Raw genomic sequence first — 25199 nt, forward strand, 5'->3', positions numbered from 1 at the left:
GAGCGGAGGACAGGAAGGCCTGGTGTGCTATGGTCCATGGGGTCACGAAGAGTCGGACACGACTGAACGACTGAACAACAACAACAACAATTAAGTATTTAAGGAGGAAGTTTCCACTGCAGTGAAAATGTTCATCTGTCTGTTACAAAAGAAATGTATGTAAAATTCTACATTATTGAGAAATTATTCACAAACTTGGCCTTCATTGGCCTAAATATATACATTTTTAAAATTTAGGGCACAATCCTATGCAAAAAGCCTACAACTCCCAGCATGCCCCAGCCAGCCATACTGGCTTGGGCGTGCTGGGAGTTGTAGGCCTTTTCTCTGTCTAAACAGGCATAGGATTGTGCCCTTAGATGTTTAGGCTACCTACCCCAAGGTCTTGGTATGGATAATAATAATTTCCCTTTAAGTCTTACTAAAATACAAACCTAATATTCATGCTGACATCCATTCCCCCTTCAGCTTTAACTCTGGCCCCAAATGGCAGCCCACCTAAGCATGCTTTACAGTGACTCGGTTCACCCACCACAATAAGCCAGGGTTCCTCTGGAATCCTGGCTTATCGTTTACTAACAAAGTGCTCATGCTTGCTGCCCAGTTCATTTAACATAAGGTATGAAGCTAGGCCTCTGGCTTGTCTGTTCCCTGATAAGCCAAAGAAATAGCCAGTGGTTTGTTGTTGGGTTATTTCTCTGGCTTCTCAGGAGAGATATAAGCCAGAGTTTGAATGTCATGCTAACCAAACTACTTGCAGTGGGAGCAGTTGGGCAGTATAATGTAAGTATTATGTGCTTATTGTGACAAGTCACAATCATGGTGAGGGTTCACATCTCTTGGCAATTGAGCACTAATGGGTTTTCAAGGGAAGAAATGTACCATTCTGGAGAAGCCACAGTGAGCATCTTCCTGTGTGCTGTTGTCCTACGAACTGAGCACACCTGTAATATAGTTGCAGATACTAAACAAGAGGACGAGTATGGTACACAAATGTTCTATATAGATAACTATGTGCCCAAAACAAGGCAACATATTTGGCATATGATAAAGTTAAGGTGCTAGATTACTGCATGCCTGTGATCCAATCCTAAACTCTAGAACTAAGTTTCCATTCCAGAATTTAATATGCCTATCATATTCCTGAGAAATCTTATTCTAAAATGGCCCTATAATTCATCTTTTGAATTATTACCACCTTTATTGTCCTGTTTGAAATAAGTATTTGTATCTTACTATTTTTTATAAATAATGTAATGAGTAGAAAGATGCCCTATAGCCTATGGCAGAGATCGTGCTTTGCGTGCAAAGGCCCCTGTTTCAATCCTAACATCCAACTTCATTTAAGAACTTTGAGTACTAGAGTTTAGAACAGCCTTCCCTAATGTGGTGCCCTCCAGATGTTTTGGACAACAACTCCCAACAGCCCCAGCCAACATGGCCAATGGTCAGAGATGGTGGGAAGTATAGGGCACCATGTTGGGAAAGCTTGTTTAGAAGTGCCATTATGCTTAGATCTTGAACACCTGGTTTTATGACTCCCTGCCAATTAGTGTCGGCAGACAGGATGGGCTATTGATAGAACAAAGTGTATGATGAAGGCTTACTGTATCCTATCAATATATTAGGTGAGAATTTGTGTTCTTGTTTGTGGCAATATGGGCAAGGGCCTACAGCTTCTGTGCATCTGATGAAAAGGTGCCTAGGAAAATCGGTGGGCTTCTGGAAACATCCTACAGATTCAGATCACATGTACAGAAGAGGAACAGTTATCTTCCCTTTTTCCTTGCCACCCTGCTTCTGCCTAAGTGGGGGCTTGGTCTATGGATTGCTTGGCTGGGAGGTATGTGGAGGAATGTACCTTGTACCAAATGTGCTATGGGTCTGCCTGATTAGAGAGGGCTCTCTGTACGTGCTGCTTTCAAGGTCTATATGTGGATGCTGACTGCAGCAAGTAACAGCTCCCGTGTTCTCCTGTCGACACACAGGGCATCTGCATCTTGCCTTCCATGTTACCAAATGGGGCTAGTGTCATGTGCTGAGATGTTGCATGTCAGTTTCAGTTATTTATTGTGTGGAATAATCTTGAATTACAGATACTATAAAATATGATGAATGGTTTGGAAGAGTAAACTCTTGTTTTTAAACAGAACTTATTAAGAAATACTATTGTCACAGTCCTAAATAAATGTAAGTTTACATTTCATATATCTTACAAAAACTCCCACCAAACCCTATCATATTTGTTAACAATTGTACTGAACTTTGAATATTGCTTTTGCCAGTCCTCTTGCATATAGGCTTAATGTTTGGATGTAATGCTAAACCGTAGTTTGGTGTTACAATAACAAACCTAGCTTCCCCTTGGGCTCATGTGCTCCCTCCCCCCTCCACCTCTCCTGTGAGCAGGATAATAAACCCCTACTTCTGTTTTGCTTAGCAATAGCTTGCTGTGTCTTCTGAACCCAGACAAACGCTGATTAATCTTAACTGTGGTTAATAGAAACAAACCAACTTCATGGTTATTGAAGGTGGCTTGTTTTCACAAATCATAATTAAGATTAACCTCAGTTTCCACAAGTTTGGACAACACACGAAATTATAGTTAATATAAAATGGAAGAAGCAGCTTCTAGACTCTTCATAGCCATGCCAGTTAAGGGGGTGAGGGATCATGCAAGCCAGGGGTGAGATTAGACTTGCATCCAAACACTGCCTATATCTCTCTTTCTAAATTCACTTGCTTTTATCAAATACTCAGATCTAACTTTTGCACAGATGTCTTTTGTAATACTTCTGGGGTGTTACATTATTTTATTTTCTTATATGGGGTATAATACTGCAGCAAAAGACTATTTCTTCCTTCTTGGTTCTTGATATATATAATACCAAAAGACAATCTCAGCAGAAGGATGTGGCAAAGATAACACTAATTGTCTTCTCTTTCAGACCTCTATAAAAATGGGCTCCAGAGAGCTAACTTCGTGCCATTCATTGCTGTACTGAAGGTAAGGAAAGACATTGTTTTAGGGAAAACCTTCCTTAACGTATAGGGATTAACTTAGTTGGGAGGGGGCAGGAGTTAATGTTTCATTTTCATCCAAAATATATATATGAATCCAGAAGTTCTGTTTTCCCTGGTAGAATTCAGAGCAATGGAATAAAAGGGGACTGTTATCAAAATAGAAGGAAATGTTCATACTTGTCGACTTACTGCACACTTAGTCTTCCTGAAAACACGAAAAGTCCCCAGGGAAGTCAAGAAGAATTACCTGTTGCTGTCTTTTTCTCTTAGAAAAACAAACAGCTACAAGATCCACTGCACTGCCACCCTGTGATTATGGGATTGTCCATGCCAAAAATCGAAGTCTTGTCATTTTTGTTAGATGAAGTTACTGTTGTGTCATTTGGTTCCATAAATACAGGTTTCCCAGTGTTTAGGTGCAAGGGGCAAGAAAAATAATGATTTAATTGAAGCATTTGGATTTGGAACTTAATCTTACGTGGAGAAGGACTGATTGCATGGTTTAGCTCTGTGGGTTGCCAACTTTCATGGGCTACTTATTCTTTAAAGGAGATAGGGGGACTGAGAGAGTATGCACGCATGTGAAGTATGACAAGCACTACAGCCGCTCAGTCCTAATTCATTTCAGTGGGACCTGCATGGGAGCCCAAAGAAAGGGAGCATAGCTGGGACTAATGGAGGTTGCATAGCAGCTCCACTTAGTTTTTGTAGCCCTTTCTCTGATTGCTTGTGCCCTTTACAAGTAACCTAGTATTTCATTACTTATCGACATCTTAATTGTGTAGAGCAGGGCAAAGGGTTCCTTTTCATCTCTGATATTCTATAACACACACATACCCCAATACACATTTTGGTTCAGCTTTGATGGAATAGGAGTCATTAGCTTATCTCTGAAGTATTGCCACTAGCTAAGCCAGTTCGTTGATCAATACACAATATTTCAAAAATGTACTGCTTTATATATATTGGCCACAATCCAGCCATGTTTATATTTAAATCTCTCCCTTTAAAATGAATGGGATTTAAAATTACTTCACTTTGCTGGATCATGTCCATATAAAATTAGTATTATGTGAAAGAGGTGACATTTTAAAACAGTATAGGCACTATTTCTACCTTCCATAGGCAGAAAGAAATCAGAAGCAAATATATTCTTTGTGGAAGTTATACATCCTTGAAAGCGATTTATTAGTTATTTCTTTTTATATCACATCTTTTTTTTCTGTTGCAAGGAACTCAAGGTGGCTTAGAATCTTAAAGGTGTAATCCACAAACATTTAAGCATTCTTGTACCACTGAAATCAGTGGGGACATAAAGTTATACATCTTAATGATTTTAGTGTAAATTAATCACACAAATTTCTCTGTGTTGAGTCTGAGTTAACATTTTACCTTGTTTTCCTCCTTCCATGTGTGGTGTGCAAAGCAACCAGCCCTGATCCTTCAAAATGTTTTTTTTTTAAATCATGCTTCCTAGCTGACAAAACAACCTAATTTCACACTGTGACTACTAATTGAGTCTCTCTTATAGCACTTGTTGAGATTTATGTTGTGATACAATTGCACATTTCCTTGGGAATAAGCCCCATTTAGCTTGGAGGAACTTGCTTCTAAGTAACCATGCATAAGATTGGGTTATTTGGGTGTTTATAACTGTTCTGTTGACTTCCCCCCAAGAAATGTCAATGTCTTATACTCACAAACACATTATTAAAGATGGTAAGAATATTCAACTGCCTACTACTACTATATTGGGTCAAGGCAGCCGAGCAAATTCAAAGCAATGGGTGGGGGGATGTGCATCTTTTAGCACCACTTAGGAGATATAAAATGTCTTTGATTACATGTCTTTGGTTATACGTTCTGCCTTTGTCAAGCCACCTGTGTTAGGGGCACACAGATTTGTCAATTGACAATTTCTTTTAAAAAAAAAGTCATCTTGGTGATTAAATTGATTTGTCAGTTAGCTCTATTCTAATGCTGCGATAGCTTCGTAGCTTTCAGTACACTGAATAGTTGAAACTTGCTTTTGTGGTCAGTGTCAGCACCCTGACCTCTGCTGAACTGTCACCTGAGTCAGAATTGCTAGGATTAAGTCTTTGATATTGTGATGTCTTCACTTATCAATTGACTTTTTCATTACTGAAGATGTTAGGCCTTTTGTTTCCCTTCTTAGTAAGTACCCAAGCAAGTCTTAAAAAGACGACTCTTTCCCAAGCTGTGGAAGTCGTAGGCTCTGCCTTTCTCTTTTTTTTCTGTATTAATTAAATGGACTACTTAGGAGATTTACAATACAGTTTAGTTGTGAACCAGTGTGCTTGGCATTATAGAAAGAGGCTGAGTGTGTACATATACACATTAATATAATGCTGGGATAGACTTTGGTTCATATTCATGTTCACTTCACATTGTATTTAATGTATGTTTTAATGTGATTGCATCTCAGTCACACTGCATCTCAATTTGAGTTGGAAAGTACCTATAGTTTGACCTACAAAATTAGAACTCTAATACTCAAGACATCTGTCTGATCCTCTGCAAAGGGTCCTATGGTATGGGAATCAATAGCACATTGAATGTGTGTACATGTTTTGTGTCTTCTATAACAAAAAGTAAATGTTCAAAAATCAGGCAAGGATTTTAAAAAATATTTGGTTTAATAAAGTGCTTTTTAACTATAGCAAGGTGATGAGGACTGCATATAATAGTACCAATTATTTTTTCCCCAAGCTATTGCATGGCAGTCCTTTTTTTAAGAAAAAAATTGTCACCTGATGGTAAAATAATTATAGCTAACTCTTCCATTCTCTTCCATTTTGATCTTAATAATAACGATTCTCTTCCGTGTTTCAGCAAATTAACTCTTTGGTTCAAACAAGTGACTCAGATTCTGTGACAGATATGTAATATTGTCTTCCCCGTGTAATGGATTTGTTCATTTAATTAAGACATGGCAGTTTTCTTTGCTTGTGGTATAATGTGAAATAAGGTCTATCCCCATCTTCCTCCATCCCCCACACCCAAAGTCCAAGCCAATTAATAAAGCTTGTAAGTGCTTTGTCACAGGCCACCATGAAGGTCTGCAGAGAAGAACTTTAATCCAATAAACATTTCATTTAGATCATGAAAAGAAAGCGTGAGGAGAAGCTCTGGTAGATGAGGGTGTTACTGGCAATTCTCTCCATGCAGAGATGTTAGGAATTTGCCAAACTAAGCAAAAGGCCTTCATATTTAGCACACAAAACGTGTCAAAACTAATAATGGGAATAGTTTAATTTGAGTTGAACCTTACATTGTGAATATTCTAAAAAGCCACAACTGTTTTCTTCAAAGACTCACTGTTGAGCTGGATGGACAGGGCAAGAGGAGGTTGTGAGAAACCCAAATAGCAAATAACGCTGGCCGAAAGTTGGGGTGGGGGAAGGAATAGATAATTAGATGTAATTAGCGTGTATGAATTGTTGTCTCCCTGCCCTTGGCTTGAATAAATTTGGAAGAAAAAAACCCAAGTGGCGAAACTGCTTTGATGTAAGAGGAGTCATTGTGGCTTGGCAGCATAAAGGCAGTGTTTTATACTTCTTACATAATGGTTGTGATACAGAAAGACTGAATGGACTCTGCACCCCCCAGTCTGCTTTACAGCAAGGACTTTTGGATTCTCTTGAAGCAAAATGCAGCAGAAGTTTTCAGTTGTTGATAATGAGGTGGTGGACCTCATCAGAGTTAGGCGTAAGCCATCCTTAGCTTTTGCTTAGATCTTAATCACATTTTTTTATTCTGGGAATTCTAGTTTCTTAAATCAACACTTCTATAATTCCTTCCTTCCTTCCTTCCCTCCCTATTTGGCGCTGTGGTAGTAGCGAAGGCAAATGTTGAGGAAATAAGTACCAATTAAACTTTAAAGAAAAGAAACTTAGTGTGTGCAAACTTTATCCCAGGTAGAATGGCTTTAAAATAATTTAGTTTATCCTATATATTTGACCCATTGTTGAATAACTGCCACTTTTAATCTAGCATGTACTTTTTCTGTTTTGCAGAAGGTCAGATATTACTGGTTTTAATGCCCTTAAAATTTAATATCAGGTGTCTGTTTATTCTTCAAGTGAAAAATGTTTATACTTTTAGAGATTAATACAAGGCAACTCATCAAAGACCAAGATGATGGTTTACATGTAACTTCTGTTGGGGCGGGGGGCTGTTGGGGGTGGGGAGAGAGATTATTGTTTTGAGAGACCTTGAAAAAGGGAGCCATTGTATATTGTTGTTTTGTTTTATTTTTTCATCAAAAAGCTTATATTCTTTGTCAGTAGAGCTTAATATTAATTACTGCTGGAGTCTGAGATGAGTTATATGTAGAAGCAACTGTAACATATCTAATTTGAATTAAGGAACCAAAATATCAATTTTGCTTCCTGAAGTCGAGAAACTAAACATATCATTCTAGCTGAACAGTGATACAATACTGGAAAAGGAACAATTATTTTATGCATAGCTGCAATGTTTTAACAAACATAAGAAATAAATTAATAACTCAAACAATTTGTGAGACTTTAAAAGTATTTAAGTATCAGTTGATTAATTCACAAGAAACACATTTTTCAAGTTGAAATTGTCACCAGTTTTTAACAGAAGCAACTATGGTGTATTGTGCACATTCTGTGTATTTTCTTCAACTGTAGGGTCTGATACAACAAATTTGGATGTTAAAATGTATTTCGTTTTTTATTTACATTTTTATATTTAAAAACATAAAACGTCAGTTTTTATGTACAGGCATGCCACTCACAGTTTTGCAGCACGAACCTACCAAAGCTCAGCAAAGCTTCTAGGATATGCTTGGGAAAAGGAAACTAGCATTTCATTTAACCCTTTGAGGTTTTATTATGTAGAACAAGTAGGCTTTTGTACTTGAAGTTGTACACTCTGAAAAAAGCAACACCTGAATATCTCAGGAGCTTGAATAATTATGCCCGATTGTGTTTTGCTGGTGTAGGTCACAGGAAATTCACTTAGGGTAGAGTCTCTACAAAGCTAAGATATATGCAGATTTTCTGTTGTTGGATTGTGTAAAAATTATTTACTGTTAATACTTGCATAAAGGTTAGAAAGGTTGATGAAGTGATATTTAGTATTGCTTTACTATTCACTGCGTGTCAGGATGTAATTATGACTGATTCATGGAACTGTCTTAGGAACGAACCATCTTTATTAAAATGCTGATCAAGATAAGAGCTGACAGTAATAAAGAATAGAACATTTTAGTCTTGTTGCTTTTCAATGATTGCTAATTACCCCAGAGGTCATGTATAGTGCTTGGGGGGATTCATTGACATTATTTTCTTTTAAGTCTGCTGTTTGAACAACATCTGAACATGAAGACAAAGACTAAGTGCATACTGAACAATAGTTTGACCAAGTTTTTTAATTCCACAAAATGCTAGATGATTCCTCTTTTTTCTGTTTTGTTATATAAATGTATGTTCATATGAGAAGGCAAAGATCTTTGTTTTAAGGACCCTTATCCTAATCATATCCATCACTGTCTCCAGAAGGTCAAACAGACAAAGAGAAAACAATATACTGCTATCTCTCCTATTGTTTGTTGTATGTAGAGTATAACCCCAGGTAGAGGTAATTAAAAGCCCAGTCTCCTTCCTGTGACTTTGCTTGTCCCATATATCAGAATCTTGAGTTTCTTTATTATATCACAAGATGCATTTAACTGGATCAGGAGTGTTATTCCGTGCGCCGTGGATACATTTAGCGAGCGAGAGGCAGCCTGTAGCAAACCGGTTTTGTGGGATTGGTTCCAGCTTCTTCCTTCTGATGAAGTGGACAAGGTGCTTTCATCTCTAAAACCGACCACCTGCTTACTCGATCCTTGCCCATCTCGGCTCATTATGAGCTGCAGAAAGAGGTTGAGTGAGGGGATCAGGGTGGTGGTGAATGCCTCCCTTGCGGAGGGAGTGATGCCATCAACCCTCAAGGAGGCAGTGATAAGACCGCTCTTTAAAAAGCCCTCCTTGGATCCCCAAGTCTCGAACAACTTTCGCCCAGTTTCGAATCTGCCATTTTGGGGCAAGGTGATTGAGCAGGTGGTGGCGATGCAGTTGAAGGCATGCTTGGAAGAAGCCGATTATCTAGATCCATTTCAATCGGGCTTCAGGCCTGGGCATGGGACAGAAGCGGCCTTGGTGGATGATATGAGGAGGGCTTTGGATAGGGGTGAATGCTCCTTCCTTGTTCTCCTTGACCTCTCAGTGGCTTTTGATACCATTGACCACGGTATCCTCCTGGACTGTCTGGAGGGGTTGGGCATTGGAGACACCGTATTGCGGTGGTTCCGGGCCTTCCTCTCCAGCAGGTACCAGAGGGTAGCACTGGGAGAGGAGGTTTTGGACCCGTGGCTGCTCACTTGTGGGGTGCCACAGGGTTCCATCCTCTCCCCGATGCTATTTAACATCTATATGAAGCCGCTGGGGGCTATCATCAGGAGGTTTGGGATTCAGTGTCATCAATACGCGGATGACACGCAGCTGTACCTCTCATTCAAATTTTCACCAAGGTTGGCCATAGAATCCCTGTCCAAATGTCTGGAGACGGTGAGTGGCTGGATGGGGAGGAATAAGCAGAACCCTGATAATACCAAGGTACTTTTGGTGGGAGACAAGAGGAGGTTGGAGGATGTTGACCTGGTGTTGAATGGGATACAGCTACCCTTGAAAGACCAGGTCCGCAGCCTGGGGTCATTTTAGACTCCCAGCTGTCCATGGAGGCTCAGGTGTCAGCTGTGAGCCTGACAGCACTGTACCAACTCCATCTGATACGGCGGCGGCGGCCCTATCTTCCCGACCATCTGCTCCCATCGGTAGTACATACCTTGGTCTCCTCTCGTCTAGACTACTGTAATGCGCTCTACATAGGGTTACCCTTGAAGATAGTTCGGAAGGTGCAGGTGGTGCAGAACGCGTGGCTCGCCTGATTAAAGGCAGCCACCGGCGTGATCACATTACTCCGGTGCTGAAGGAGTTGCACTGGTAACCAGCTGTTTTCTGGTCCAAATTCAAGGTGTTGGTTTTGACCTTTAAAACCCTTTATGGTTCCAGCCCAGCCTATCTCAAGGAGCGCCTCCAGCAACACCAGACAGGCCACTCAACAAGATCGGCCTTGGATGGCTGACCCGAGGCCACCCTGTCCCATCAGCCAGGACAGTTAGGCTGGTGAGGACAAGGGAGAGGGCCTTCTCTGTGGTGGCCCCCTCCCTAGGGAACTCCGCCATGCCCCCTCTTTAATGAACTTCCACCATGCATTAAAAATGTGGTTATTTAGGCAGGCATTTGGGACTGGTTAGGGTATTTTTAGAAATATGATGTTTTAATGTAGAATTTTATTGTTTTAAACTGTTGTATTATTGTACATTGCCCAGAGTGGCCGGGTGACCGGCCAGCTGGGTGATTAAGAAATTTAATAAATAAAAATAAAATAAAACCTATAGCATACCCTTAGACTAAGCACTTCCTTTGCACAGTATGTGCTATGTGTGGATGGTGGTTACAGGTGTAGATGGTGGTTACAGATCATGATCCAAGACAAGCTAGTATCCAGAGAGAAGATATAAGAATCATTCTCAGAGCCTTGAACAGCAAATTAGATTAACGGCCTAAGTAAGTGGAGGGAGGCAAGTGATGAGTATAAACACCAAGTAGAAGGACTAGCACTTAACTGAAAGGGCAATGGAAGCAATGGGTTGGATTCAGAGTTTTATTCGACTGGTGGGGGCATTCTCAAGCAGAAAGGAGGGAGGTGATTTTTGCCAATTCCTCATCCTTCTGCAGCCCCCTGTGCCACCTTCCTCCTCCTGTCTCCCAACCATCTGAAACAGAATTGGGGGCGGGGGGGGCGCATGGAGGATTGCATGAGGAGGAAGCAATCAGCAAAGATAATCTCTTCCGTTCAACCAGTGGAGACATTCTGCTGGTTCAAAAACCTCCCTTCAGTCTGTGGGAGGCTTATATTTGATCCAACCCAATCAGTTCTGGCACAAGTGCATGAAGGCACAGAACTCAGGAACCATAATGAGGGGTAGCATGACTAGATATAAGTAGGGGGATGAGTAATAATCCTTCTCGGTTTAGTTGTATGCTGGTTTTCTACAGCAACCCATGCCCAAATCATCTCAAAAAACGTGAGAATAGAATAGCAGTAATACATTTTGTCCTCTGACAGCCAACCACTCCCAGATGTTCTCAACCAATTGGGAGTGACTGATTATTGGGGAACAATGAGCTCTTGGCAATGATATGGCCTCAGACACTTTCCAGGGTTGGTAGCATCACCCAAGGCCGGCTTGTGCAGGGATCCCTTTTGCCCTAGATGATTAGCTGCTAAAGTGTTACATTATTTCATAGTCCTGTTTTTAGTCATTGTTTGTTTGTTTGTTTGTTTTGGAAGCTCTTTAATGTATGCATCTTTTATCTGCATCAAATTCTGTATTTTAATTTTGCATATTGGCCTATATGGATTTACTGTTCCAGATTAATAGTAAAAGTAAACAAAACCCACACAAAAAAGAAGCCATTGAGATGTTTACAACTGGGATTTTAATTCAACTAGAATAAACTGGAAAGAAATAGCCAAATTCTAAATAGGTAATGGAAACTTTGCAAAGAGAGACACCTGTACAGAGTGTATACCAAGTAAAGATGTCTTAAAACCTATAGAAGATTTACATCTGGTACTCTTTGATAAAAGGAAGAGATGTTCCCATTTCAAATGCTGTTTTTCTGTACAGTCAGCACATCTCTCAGCTTTCTTTTACACAGCTTCCTATTGCACATTTTTAAGTGCACTTCATGACTCACACAGGACATAGAACTAATGTAACATCATTTAGAACATCTTAGATAAGAATAATTTGGCTCATGACATTACGATGAGCTCAATCTATATGATTAAGGCTACAGTGTAGAGGACCAAATTCCATTTTGGAGAAGCTCTTGGAGTCCACATTCACATGGTGACCAAGGCAAAAGGCAGAAGAAGCAAGGCCAAACATACCAACATATTTAGCTTAAATCTTCTACTGCCAGTTACTAACCCTTAGGAGAGGCATTTCAGCCTTTTAGATTAGAAGAAAATCTGCACAAAAGCCAGAAAACATGCAATGGTTGGTGGTTAGGGGAAGGGGGTGGGGCTGGAGAAGGGGGCTTGGTATACTGGGATCCACCAGAGGGTCAGGTTGGACTCACCAGGCCTGCAGTTCTACACCCCTTGTCTAGAGAATCCTGGGACTCTGAACTAGAGCAGGGGTGCAGAACCTCAGGTCCAGCTGCCAAATCCAGCCCTCTTGCAGTACCAGTCCAGCCCTCTGAGGTCCCACCAAAGGCCATGCTCCTTTTCCCCAACCACCAGTCTTTTGGAGGTTTCCTGGCTTTTATGCAGTTTCCCCCCATTCTATAAGGTTGAAATGCCTCTCCTAAGGCTTACTGGCAGTAAGATTACTGGCATATTTAAGCTGAAATATGCTGATATTTTAGCCTTCGGGCCCCATCCACCACTAGAACACAGCCACCGTGAGTTTCTCTGAAATTGAATTTGGCCCTCGGGCTGAAAGAGGTTCAACACCCCTGAACTAGGGTTTCTCAGACTAGGGATGTATGACAGTAACTTACCTTTTACGAAATTTGATTCGCGGTGAGAGGGAGGCGCTCCGTCCCTCCCCCCGAAATTCTGGCTGGAGGGGGAGGTGCCCCATCCCCCCCCGAAATTCTGGCCGGGGGGGGATGCGCCCCGTCCCTCCCTCCACGAATCCTGGTCGGCCGGGACTGCAAATGGCGGCGGCTGTAGCCGCCGCCGTTTGCATCCCTGCAGTCAGCCGTGATAGGCTACGTAAATGTTTACGTAGCCTATCACGGCGGAGTTAAAAACAAAAACTGCGCGTATGCAAATGGCGGCGCCCATGGGCGCCGCCATTTGCGTATGCGCGGTTTTTGTTTTTTTTAACTCAGCCGTGATAGGCTACGTAAACATTTACGTAGCCTATCATGGTATTTTTTAAAAATCTAGCTGTGATAGGCTACGTAAATCTTTACGTAGCCTATCACGTGTTTTTTTTTTAACTTGGAAATGGCGGCGGCGGCAGCCAGTCAGAAGACCGGCCGCTGCCGCCGAACCGCGGCTGAACCGCCGCCGGAGCCTCCGCCGCCAGGGAGATTCGCCCAAAGTAAGTCCTGTCCCGGGGGGGGCAGACCGTTTCGCCACCGATTTCGGGGGGCCGCATGCGCTGGCATTCAGCCTCCCCGAGATTCGTGGCGAAATTCTCTGACATCCCTGTCTCAGACATCAGCCCTTATAGCACAGAATGCATTTGAAACTTGGAGGAGACTGGAATTGTGACACAGAACTATGATCTGCTTTTTAGAAGGAGAAGAGGAGGCAGTGATGTCAAATGTCTTCCTGGGTTTGGGCAAGCTTCTGGGCATTAATTTTTTGCTGTCTCTTCAGATTCAAGCAAATAGGTTTTTATCCACTTTCCCTTTTGATATCCCCTCTGTTGGATCCAGCTTTTTCTCAGGCCATGCTATCTGAATGTTTCTGTTTTGTATAAACTACTGCAACCATGAGTGGTATCCAATTAACCCCTATTGCTGATGGAACAGCTTCTGTCAGCCGAACAGGGAGGGGCGATTCGCCCTCCCCACTGCAGCCCCTTAAGCAGATTTGTGGGAAGGGGGGATGCAGAGGGAAGGAGCAATGGGGACAGGCCTGTTGCAAGAGCATTTGTGCACTTGCACAACATTGGATTTTACCCATTGTCCCATTTGCTTCCCAAATGCTACATAGAATGCATTTATCAAACTGATCCAGACATTCTGAATATGCTGAGGAATGTGTATCTGCTGTTTTCTATTAGTTTGTATAACTGAAACCCAAAACTTCATGCTCTATTTGGTTTTCCGAACCAAAAACCAAACAACTCTAGTTGACTTAATGGCCTGGTTCACATGCAGTGACAACCAATGGGTTGTTGGGGCCTCAAGTGAGGGAACAACCCAGAGTTTAACCCAACAATCATCCATGGGTTGTTGTTCGGTTAAACTCTGGATTGTTTAACCTTACAACAACCCAGAATTCTGGGTTTGGACATTTTATCAAACAACTCAGGAACGGGACATCCCTGGGTTGTTGATTAAAGCTGATTGAAGGTGGAAGGGACAAGCGCATGGCAGGCAGCATGCATGCTCCCTTGTTTGCGGCCTCAACAATTCATAAATTAACCCATGAGTTGGTATTACTTGTGAACAAGGTCAATAGATTTCAATAACTGCTACTTGTTCCTTGTTCTCACACTATTGAATTCCAGGGTTTACCAAATTCCAGGGTTTACCATCTTAGTAAAACTTTGACAAATGTTGCAGCACACTAATGCAGGAGCAAAACTCTCCAGAAAGATGTGCTGTTCTTACTTGATTTGTTGCAGTACCTGAACTCCCTGCTGCTTTATTCAGAAATCCAGCACAATTGACAACCAGGTTTTCTAGCATGCTTGCGCGCGCGCTCTCTCTCTCTCTCTCTCTCTTTCCCTCTTTCCCCCCTGACCCCCACCCCCCTCTTTGGACTGGTTTAGGCTTTAAGGTGGTCTGAAAAGCCATAGAACACAGTCTTGGAATTCTCCCCACAAGCGATGTGATGTGTCAGGTCATTTATGGCAAACTTGAGCCCTCCTATACCTCACCTTGGAGTGTCTGGTGGCCTGTTTATCCCCAGGCCCCTGAGACAAAGGCTGGTTGCAGCAGGAGTATGACTGCACACGGTGGCTTGGGGAGGAGTGGGATGCTGTAATACTAATTTATAATGGTTATATGGAGAAAACCATGCTTGTCCAGTGGCTATATCATTTTAGATGGCATTAGGATTAGGATTCCATTCGTACAGATTTTTTGTTTCTGCCTTATCTGGGCTAAGTTGAAAAGCCTTATGAGTCTAAAGTTGTTTTCTTTTACGGTAATGTGTGTGTGACAAGTCTGGTGTTGTGTGGGGTTTTTTTTTTTTACCTTCTTAATTACATTTTCAGAGTGTAATTGTGTTTGTCCTTTGCTATACATAAATACATAAGCCAATACATAATAATTTAAGTAACTGAATAATTTGAAGCATTAAAATTGAGTAGGGTAAAAAATCACAGTCCTTATGCTGTGTTATTGAATTGTTCCTTTGCCACTACATGTTGCTACACTTTTGAACTAGCTTCTACTACTTCAGGGAGAATAACAAGAGACTTTTAACACTGTCAGATAGAATATGAACAGATAAAGACTTTAAATGTAAACCAACCGTTAGGATTGTAGCTTTGAAAATTAAGGGCTAAAATATAAAGACTCTAGCTAAAAGTTCTTTAGCTGCTGATTAGATTCCCTGATGGTGATTAGTGAGTGTGGAATGCAATCATGCCTGTAGGCTTTAATCAATCCTATGATGGAGAAGTCAGTTCCCAAAGAGAGACCAAATTAATACATGTATTGTTTCTATTGGGCTTATTATTTTTAAAACTTAAAAAAATTAAGGATAGAAGGTAGACAAATTTGTGATGAAGTATTTAGGAGTACGTAGCATTCAAACAATCCCACAGTATCTGAAGTTAGTTGTCTCATGTTTAAGTTTGTGTCTTTACCCTGAGAATGTATTTATTTAGATTGCATAGCACATTGAGATCCTACTGTATTTTATACGCAATTTTTCTTACCTGTGCAGTGCCGCAGCACCTTTTCAAGTATTGACAAAAACTCTATTTTTAATTTATAAGAAACCTGTCGAAATATATTTTCTTAAAATAGTATGCCATTTCTATTTTTCTGATGTTCCAATGATGTGGAAACTTAGGGAATACATTGTGATGTGAACAGGTCACCTGATATTATTATCATTATCATTATCATTATCATTATCACCACCACCACCATTATTAATTCAGTTTATGAGGTGCCTTATAGCTGAAGCTCTCAGGGCAACATACGTATATACAGTACATAATTAAACAAATACAATAAAATGAATGATTAAAACACTGAAAGATTTTTTTAAAGCAGCCACAGCTATAATTTAAAATATTTTTAAAGAGCAATAAATGTCAAACCAACTAAATCATGGAAAAGGATGACTTTAAACATACAGCTTTAATCATATAATGGAAAATAGAAGAAGCAGCAATTCACGAAAGCAATTCAAGGCCTGGGAGAATAAAAAGATGTTTCCCTGGTACCAATAAGTTAACAAAGGAGGATTTTTAGGGAAAGCATTCCACAATTTGGGGGCACAATACTGGCATAATATGGTCATAACACCCAGTTCCAATCAGTGCTCTAACTGCCATATTTTGCAGTTAGAGCACTGCAAGGTCAGTTTACATTCCAATTCCAAAGAAGGGCAATACCAAAGAGTGTTCAAACTACCGTACAATTGCGCTCATTTCACATGCCAGCAAGGTTATGCTCAAAATCCTACAAGCTAGGCTTCAGCAGCATGTGAACCGAGAACTACTGGAAGTACAAGCTAGGTTTCGAAGAGGCAGAGGAACTAGAGGTCAAATCGCCAACTTTTGCTGGATCATGGAGAAAGCAAGAGAATTCCAGAAAAACGTCTATCTCTGCTTCATTGGCTACGCTAAAGCCTTGGATTGTGTGGATCACAACAAACTGTGGCAAATTCTGAAAGAGATGGGGGTACCAGACCACCTTACCTGTCTCCTGAGAAACCTGTACAAGGGACAAGAAGCAACAGTAAGAACCAGGCATGGAACAACCGATTGGTTCCAAATTGGGAAAGGAGTACGACAAGGCTGCATATTGTCACCCTGCTTATTTAACTTATATGCAGAGTACATCATGAGAAACGCTGGGTTGGATGAATCACAGGTCGGAATTAAGATTGCCGGGAGAATTATCAACAACCTCAGATACGCAGACGATACCACCCTAATGGCAGAAAGCGAAGAGGATCTCAAGAGCCTCTTGTTGAGGGTGAAAGAGGAGAGTGCAAAAGCTGGTTTGAAACTCAACATTCAAAAAACGAAGATCATGGCATCTGGCCCCATCACTTCCTGGCATATAGAAGGGGAAGAAATGGAAGCAGTGATAGATTTTATTTTCTTGGGCTCCAAGATCACCGCAGATGGTGACTGTAGCCACGAAATTAAAAGACGCTTGCTCCTTGGGAGGAAAGCTATGGCAAACCTAGACAGCATTGTAAGAAGCAGAGACATCATCTTTCCGACAAAGGTCTGTCTCATCAAAGCTATGGTTTTCCCAGTAGTAACATATGGCTGTGAGAGCTGGACTATAAGGAAGGCTGAGCGCCGAAGAATTGATGATTTCGAACTATGGTGCTGGAGAAGACTCTTACGAGTCCCCTGGGCTGCAAGGAGGTCAAATCAGTCAATCCTAAAGGAAATCAACCCTGAGTGCTCATTGGAAGGACAGATACTGAAGCTGAAGCTCAAATATTTTGGCCACCTAATGGGAAGAGAAAACTCCCTGGAAAAGACCCTGATGCTGGGAAAGATTGAAGGCAAAAGGAGAAGGGGGCGGCAGAGGATGAGATGGCTAGATAGCATCACTGATGCAATGAATATGATCTTGAGCACGCTCCGGGAGAGAGCGGAGGAAAGGAAGGCCTGGCGTGCTATGGTCCATGGGGTCACGAAGAGTCGGACACGACTGAACGACTGAACAACAACAAGGACAGAAGGTTCAGGGAATTACTGCTAATGTTTACATGAACATCACGATGTTCATATGAACAGTTACTTCAGTTTAACAGTTGCCATTTTTAAAATATTAGTCCTTAATAGTACAAATCTGTCAAATTTGGTTTCTTTCTGTTTCTCATTTTTGCAGTCTTAAGATAATTCCATCCTGTTTGTGCATTAGCTTGTGAATTTAAAAAGTATACTCATTTTCATGAGCATTTTGTAATATATGAATTTTTGTATGCAATTTTGCCTAACGTACACATTTTTGCAAGCAGCTTTCCTTAAGATAATACTGTTTTGTATTTTTCCCCACAAATATGCATTTTTGTGCACACTTTCCCCTAATATATGCATTTTTGTGTGAATTTTTTGTCTGGAGAACTACATCGCAAAATTCTTAAATTTACGAATACCTATAGATAGTTGCAACATGGTTTGCATACTGATTTGGGAAGTGCAAAGTTAGTAAGTTCTTATTAAAATGCAGACTGAACAAAATTCTGCCCCATCTCTAATCTTTAATGCTCTTCCATTTGCTAGGACAACTCTGCAGTCTGTTCAACACATAAGCAGGCCCATAGCCAGCATAAACATTCAGGGGGCACCAAAAAAGCTGGGGGCAATTCATCTGGTTTGCAGGCTTTTTAAAGGCAAAATTGTAAACTGTTTTTTAATTCGTTTGTTTAAAAAAAAATGGGGAGCAGAGAAAATTTAGGGGGGGCAGGCCCTCTTAGCCCACAGATAGGCAATGGGCCCACAGAGAATGTTTGCCTAAGATGAACTCTGGGATATCCCCACAAATGTACCTAACCAGTAACACCATTCCTATGAATATAGCCTTAGCAAGTGGAGAAAGCTGTACAGCTTCTAGTGCTCAGAGGCAGATCAGGGCCTTTTGTGCTATACTGCTCCATGTCTTTTACGTAACGCTGATCTGCCTGGCCTTACAGGCAACTCTTCCCTTCACACTTTCCCATGTGTTCCTATCTATCATCTGGCCGTTTTATCATTGTTAATAATAATCATAATAATACTAAAAATTATAGTAATAAGAAATTCCTTGGGACTCCTCCTTCCAAAACATGCAACAAAATAAGAGCACAAAAGTAAATTATGCAGATTTATCCAAATTACATAATTTAAAACAAAATTAGTCTGTATTTTCAGATTCCAGATTCACCATAGAAATCCATACCTGCCGATTACAGTGTGCTTTGGCTTGTACAATGTTTGGAAGCAAATTCTGCTGAACTCAGTTGGCTTTATTTTCAAGTAAATAATAGGACTGGGCTGTCTTCTTGAATTCCCATTATTGTAATCAATACAGATCTACAGAGCCCTTTTTGGACCTAAATGACTGAACAACTTTGAGGTCATTTGAAACTTGGATCACTTTTTGTTGGATTTGGATTTGTCCACTTTATGATGTTGAACTTGCATAGCTCTGTTGCTTTGACTTGCTTGCTGAGTGATATAGGCCATCTGTGATTTGTTGCATTTGTATTAATGCCTTTCCAATGACTAAAGGAGAATTCTCTGTGAAGTTTTTTTTTTTAATAACTGTGGTGCAGCCTTGCAGTTAGCCTTTCAGCTTGGAGCATGATCCTTCCAAGCAAATAAGTTGTTAGACCTGCCATTCAATTCGCCTTATGATGATGTGTGAGCAGATGAGTGGGTAAAATGTTTTGTACTTACCTGCAACGTTCCATAGCATCTGCTTCAGAGAAGTAATGCCACTGTTCTTTTGTTTCTGTACTCAGAAGTATTGCAGCACCATCCAACTAGATTCTGGAATAGATTACAGAAAACGAGCGCTACCTGCAGCGGGGAAGCTATACTACCTGTAAGTTGAAGTGGAAAGTCTGTTTGTTTATTTCAGTAGCCAACAAGTCTTGCCAGGGGCAAGTAAAAATGGACGAATGTCATCCTTTAGGTTTGACAGTCAACTGCTTTCCATTTTTGCCATAGTGCTAATGCCATCAGACAGCATTTTCAGTAGCATCATTTTAAAATGTGTGACTGAATCAAAACTAATTAGATTTGGTGGGTGGGGGAGGTGTTGCAGTTTGTAGAACTGCAGTGACAGATGGTTATAAAGCAATGAATATCCTCTTGTAAAAGAGTGTGCAATTCCCTGGTAAATAAATGAGCATCCTTATTGTAGTAAAGTAATTATTTATACAAATCCTCTGACAAGGACCATTTGTGGATTCAAAAACTTGTCTTATTTTGACAGATGATCTGCTTGTATCTAGGATGTTGATTTACTTCAGCGTTTATTCTGTATTTGAAGTTGATAAAAATGATGCCATAATACAGCTATAAGTACAATTTATCTGTATAGCTCTGATTTCTGTTTCCCTAATGATAGTTTACCCTCAGAGCAATTTGAGAATACAAGTATATGTGATGCAAAGTTGTTCCAACATCTAAGAAAAGAAAGTGGTTTTAATCAAGCCAATACAAGTATGAATCTACTCGTAGCTTTATTATAGCATTGTTTTAATATTACTTTTGAGGATTTTAAATAATTACTGGGCTTCAGTCTAGCAAAATGAACAGCCCCAGTCCAAGCCTATAATGGCAGCGTGCTCCTTGGTCTGTACTACTTTGTTCATATTCCAGGGTTAGATAGCATCTTGTGGAGAAATTAACTTTTGTGAGTTTTACAGTTAGGGTTACCAGTTCTCTGGGATTGACCTGAAGCTTCAGAATTCTAACCTTCTTCTCAGGCTCTCCAGGGAGTTAGTACAATTTCAGAGTGAGGGATTGCTAATTAAAAATTCCTGTGAATACACAATGATTCCCTTCTCAAGTATACAAGAAGGAAATGATTTCATGTCGTGGATTTGAAGCCATGATTGGTGTTTGAAATACTAAAAGATGGTTTTGAAATAGTACTCAAATGTCAACATTTCATCTTTTGAGGGACAAAAGTAATTTAATTTCTCATATTGTGGCAGAATTAATATTTGTTAATAAGCCAATATGAAGTTAGAAGTGCCATGCCATGGATGTGTATTTCTGCAAAAATATATGATTTTGCCTCTTGCAATCTGGGCCGACCATAAGTGATGTGTTACATTTTACCAATTTTACCCCTTAAAAGAGTTCAGATTTAAGGAAGGGGGGGCTATGTGATCTTTGGGAAATGGATATTTGCTTCTAATATTTTCAACCTGAGAGCCAGTGTAGTGTAGTGGTGAGAGTGACGGACTGGGAGCCGGGAGATCCGGGTTCTAGTCCCCACTTGGCCATGGAAGCTCACTGGGTGACTTTGGGCCAGTCACAGACTCTCAGCCCAACCTACCTCACAGGGTTGTTGTTGTGAGGATACAACGGTGAGGAGGAGGATAATGTAAGCCACCTTGAGTTCCTTGCGAGAGGGAGAAAGGCGGGGTATAAATGCAATAAATAAATAAATAAATAAAAACCTTTGAGCACAGGACTGGGGCAGAAGTATGCCAGAGAGCCTACCAACAGTTTGGCGGCCTCTTCTTCCGCTGTGCAAGATGAGAGACAAATGGGTTGCTAATATTGATATAGCATCCTTGGTACACATATTTTCTGGAATTGAACTTTGGCTGAATTAACCCCTGTACACTTTTTTTTTTTACTATATCAAACTGCTTTTGGAGCCCAGTGGACCACTTTTGAAGTCCTAGGTGGAAATAAATGATTGATTTTAAAATTACTCCAGTTTAACATAAAAATAGATTTTATCGGTACCACATTCTGAAAGCGATTGAGGTACATTGGACCGCATTATGTTAACTTAAATTCTACACTGGAGTATCAGCAAGCTCTAGAGAATAAAGCAGAAGAAATGTATTAGTGACATCCTGGTCTCATAACAGAAGAGAAAACAAAACAGAAACAAAACAGAAGCAGTGCCTAGGTGAAATATTGGATTCAACATAAATCATGGTCCCAGTAGCCTTGTTTCCTTTTCAAAAGAACATTACAAATAAGAAACCAATACTGTGCATTTGTACTGTGGGAGTGTTAATTCTTGTGCCAAGATAACGCCAACTTAGACCAGAATTCACCACCACCCCAGGTAAAGTTTACTCCTGGGATCCAATGAAGCCCAGCTGTTCTTCGTAAGGGTTTATGTGTGTGCATATGTAGTTACACAGGAATGTACAGAAAAAAATTCGAAAACAGAAAAAAACTACTCCAGTGCTCTTGAAGTGATATAATCACAAAAAGTGAACTTTATATTAGAGGCAAGATGCTAACTTATTTTTTCTGTTGTATGTTGTGAAGTGGTGGGAGTACAATGGACCCCAGTTAGCTTAGATATTTGGTAGTTTGACTTTCACATTCATTTCAATCAGGGTACATTTTCAGCTTTGAAAGATAAGCTTAGGAAGGGGGAAATCGTTTAAGAAAGAGGCTTCCTGCCATTGGAATAGTTAATCATCAAAGGATTAACTACTCAATCCTTTGAGGAATAATTATTCTAACAGTTAATTGGGATTAATTCTGCATTAGCTGCAGTTTCTGAACTGCCTCGAAAGCCAGCCCAGCATACAATGCATTGCAGTAATTGAGGTAAGTAGAGGTTACCAGACCATAGACCACTGATGCTAGACTATCCAGATAGGGTTGCATCTGGGCTATCAACCAAAGCTGATAGAAGACACTCCACACCATGGAGGCCACCTGAGCTTCCAGTGACAATGATGAATCCTGCGCATCTGCTCCTTCAGGGGGACTGTGACCTCATCTCTTCTCCCATCTGGACAGAGGAACCACCCACCAGCAGAGTCTCAGTCTTGTCTGGATTGAGCCTCAATTTATTGGCTCTCATCCAGTCCATTATGGAGGCCAGACACCAGTTCAGCACATCCACTGCCACACCTGCCCAAGATGAAAAGGAAAAGTAGAGTTGCGTGTTATCAGCATACTGATGACAACGCACCCCATAACTCCAGATGACCCCACACAACAGTTTCATGTAGATGTTAAACAACATGGGGGATGGAATCAACCCTTGTGGAAGCCCACACTGGAGGATCCATAGAGTTGAACAATACCCCCCAAGCACCACCCTCTGGAAACAACTGTCTAGGTAGGAGCAGAACCACTGCTAAGCAGTGCCCCCAACTCTCAGGTCAGTCAGCCACTTGAGAAGGATACCACGATTGATGGTATTGACTACTGCTGAGTTCAAGGAGTAACAACACAGACATGCTCCGCCTGTCTCTCTCCCCCTACACAAGTCATCATACAGGGTAACCAAGGCAGTCTCAGTACCAAAACTGGGCCTGAACCCTGACTGAAATGGATGCTGGAAAATTAGTCTCATCCAAGAATGCGTGGATATGGTCAGTGACCACCCACTCAAGGACCTCGCCCAGGAAAGGGATCTGCACAACTGGCCTATAATTGTTCAGATCTTCCAGATGCAGGGAAGGCTTCTTAAAGGAGAGGACTTATTGCCTCCTCTTTCAGACAACCTGTGACTACTCATTCTTGTAAGGAGGCACTGATCACCTCCCTGACCCAACCAGTTATTTTTTCCCTGCTAGATTTCACCAACCATGAAGGGTAAGGATCCAACATGCAAGTGGTCACATTACCCATCCAAGCATCCTGTCGACATCCTCAAGCTGTACTAACTGGAACTCATCCAATAATACTGGACAAGACTGTGCTTTGGACACCATCATGACATCAAGATGCTAACACAGTGATGTCAATGTCCTGATGGATGCAGGCAATTTTATCCTCAAAATGCCAAACAAATAGATCACAGTGGGCTGCTGATGGTTCAACCTTCTCCTTTGGGCAATACGACAATGGAACCAATTACCTAGGGAGGTAGTGGGCCAGTGTGTAATAGGACCCGAAGTACCCAGAAAAGCTCTGCTGATTGGCATAGGAGGATGCAACGGAGGCAGTGGAGTAGCACTTCTTCACTGCTTTCACTGCTATTAAGTAGGCTCAATGTTGATCACCTACTAGTTTTTTCTAGTGTACTAGGAGCCTTTTCCCATTTGCATTCTAGTTGTCTCCCAGCTTGCTTCATTGCCCTAACCTCCGGAGTATACAATAGAGCCATCCGGACTCTGCTGAGTCGGAGAGGATGCTTAGCAGCAACCGTACCAACCGCCCTGGTCATCTCTGTATTCCACGGGTCAACCAAGGCTTCAACAGGAGCACCAGTCTTGTCAGCTGGAAAATCCCCCAGAGCTGACTGGATCCCCCAGAGCTGACTGGAAACAAATTGGATCCATCAGCTTCTGGGAGTGGACAATCTTAATGGGTCCCCTGACTCTGCAGAGGGGAAAAGCCACTGAGAGTCTAAAACTCACCAGGAAGTGTTCTGACCATGACAAAGGAATGGTGGTAATTTCCATCACCCTCTTCCTGTCCTACCGAGGCTCTTCAGGGGCCTCAGGCACTTGATGGAGCTCTCACAATGAGAGGGGCCAGAGAGCAGCCACTAAGGCAAAGAAGGCATTCCCCATAGTCCTGGATCCTCCTGGAAGACAACGGCTCTTCAGGAACCTCTGGCAGTTGATGGAATTTTTAATTAGATTTTTCCTGTATTCCAGTGGAGGCTGGTGGCTCCGATAGTAAAGGGGCAGCCCCACTGAAAACAGAGCCACCAGCCTCCACTGCAGCATTCACCGCCTCACCTGTATCCCCCAACCCACTGCTGTTTAAACTATGCTGAAGAGTAAAATAATACCATGTGGTGTAACTGGTGCTAAAAAGGAAACACCTCTTGTTTAAAAGCCTGGATTTCAGAGGCAGTTTGCATGCCAACGCCCCATACTAAAGGTAAAGTTGCATTAGAAACAATAGTGCACATAGGGTTGGTGTGTGTGAGGGAGAACATGAGAGGGAATGGTCAAGTGCGTACCCTTTTAGGTTATGGGCACTAGCCATAATCTAAGTATATGCATATACACACAAGTCTGTGCTGCCAATAGGCTTTTCTGAAAACTCTGAGACTTCCAGCAAAGATTCCAGGCATCATGACTTCAGACATAATGGCCTAGTGCAGACATAATGTTTTAACGTGGTTAATACCTAACCCTGGTTTTGGATTTTGTATCTTGATCTTGGATGAGATCCCAGATTTACAGTGAAACCCAAGAGGATGTGTATAGGGGGAATCAAAGAATCATAGAATAGTAGGGTTGGAAGGGGCCTACAAGGCCATCGAGTCCAACCCCCTGCTCAATGCAGGAATCCAAGTCAGAGCATCCCTGACAGATGGCGTCCAGTCAGTATTGCTCTAACAGTCAGGAAGTTTTTCCTGATGTTCAGCTGGAATCTGGCTTCCTGTAACTTGAGCCCATTATTCTGTGTCCTGCACTCTGGGATGAACGAGAAGAGATCCTGGCCTTCCTCTCTGTGACAACCTTTCAAGTACTTGAAGAGCGCTATCGTGTCTCCCCTCAGTCTTCTC

At 41.4% G+C, this 25199-nt stretch overlaps 1 protein-coding gene across 3 annotated transcripts in view; it reads left to right on the forward strand.

Annotated features, from left to right (window-relative positions):
* AFG1L (AFG1 like ATPase) overlaps positions 1-25199 on the forward strand; it is a 90037-nt gene that overhangs the window by 30107 nt on the left and 34731 nt on the right. For all 3 annotated transcript variants that reach the window (XM_084827235.1, XM_084827233.1, XM_084827234.1), the window contains exons 7-8: positions 2949-3007; positions 19531-19613. In XM_084827235.1, the coding sequence (XP_084683361.1) occupies positions 2949-3007; positions 19531-19613 (142 nt within the window). The remainder of the gene's footprint in view (positions 1-2948; positions 3008-19530; positions 19614-25199) is intronic.

The sequence above is a fragment of the Heloderma suspectum genome, chromosome 1, assembly GCF_057233095.1.
Source record: "Heloderma suspectum isolate Gila_16-S chromosome 1, 16-S_ref, whole genome shotgun sequence".
NCBI lineage: Eukaryota > Metazoa > Chordata > Lepidosauria > Squamata > Helodermatidae > Heloderma > Heloderma suspectum.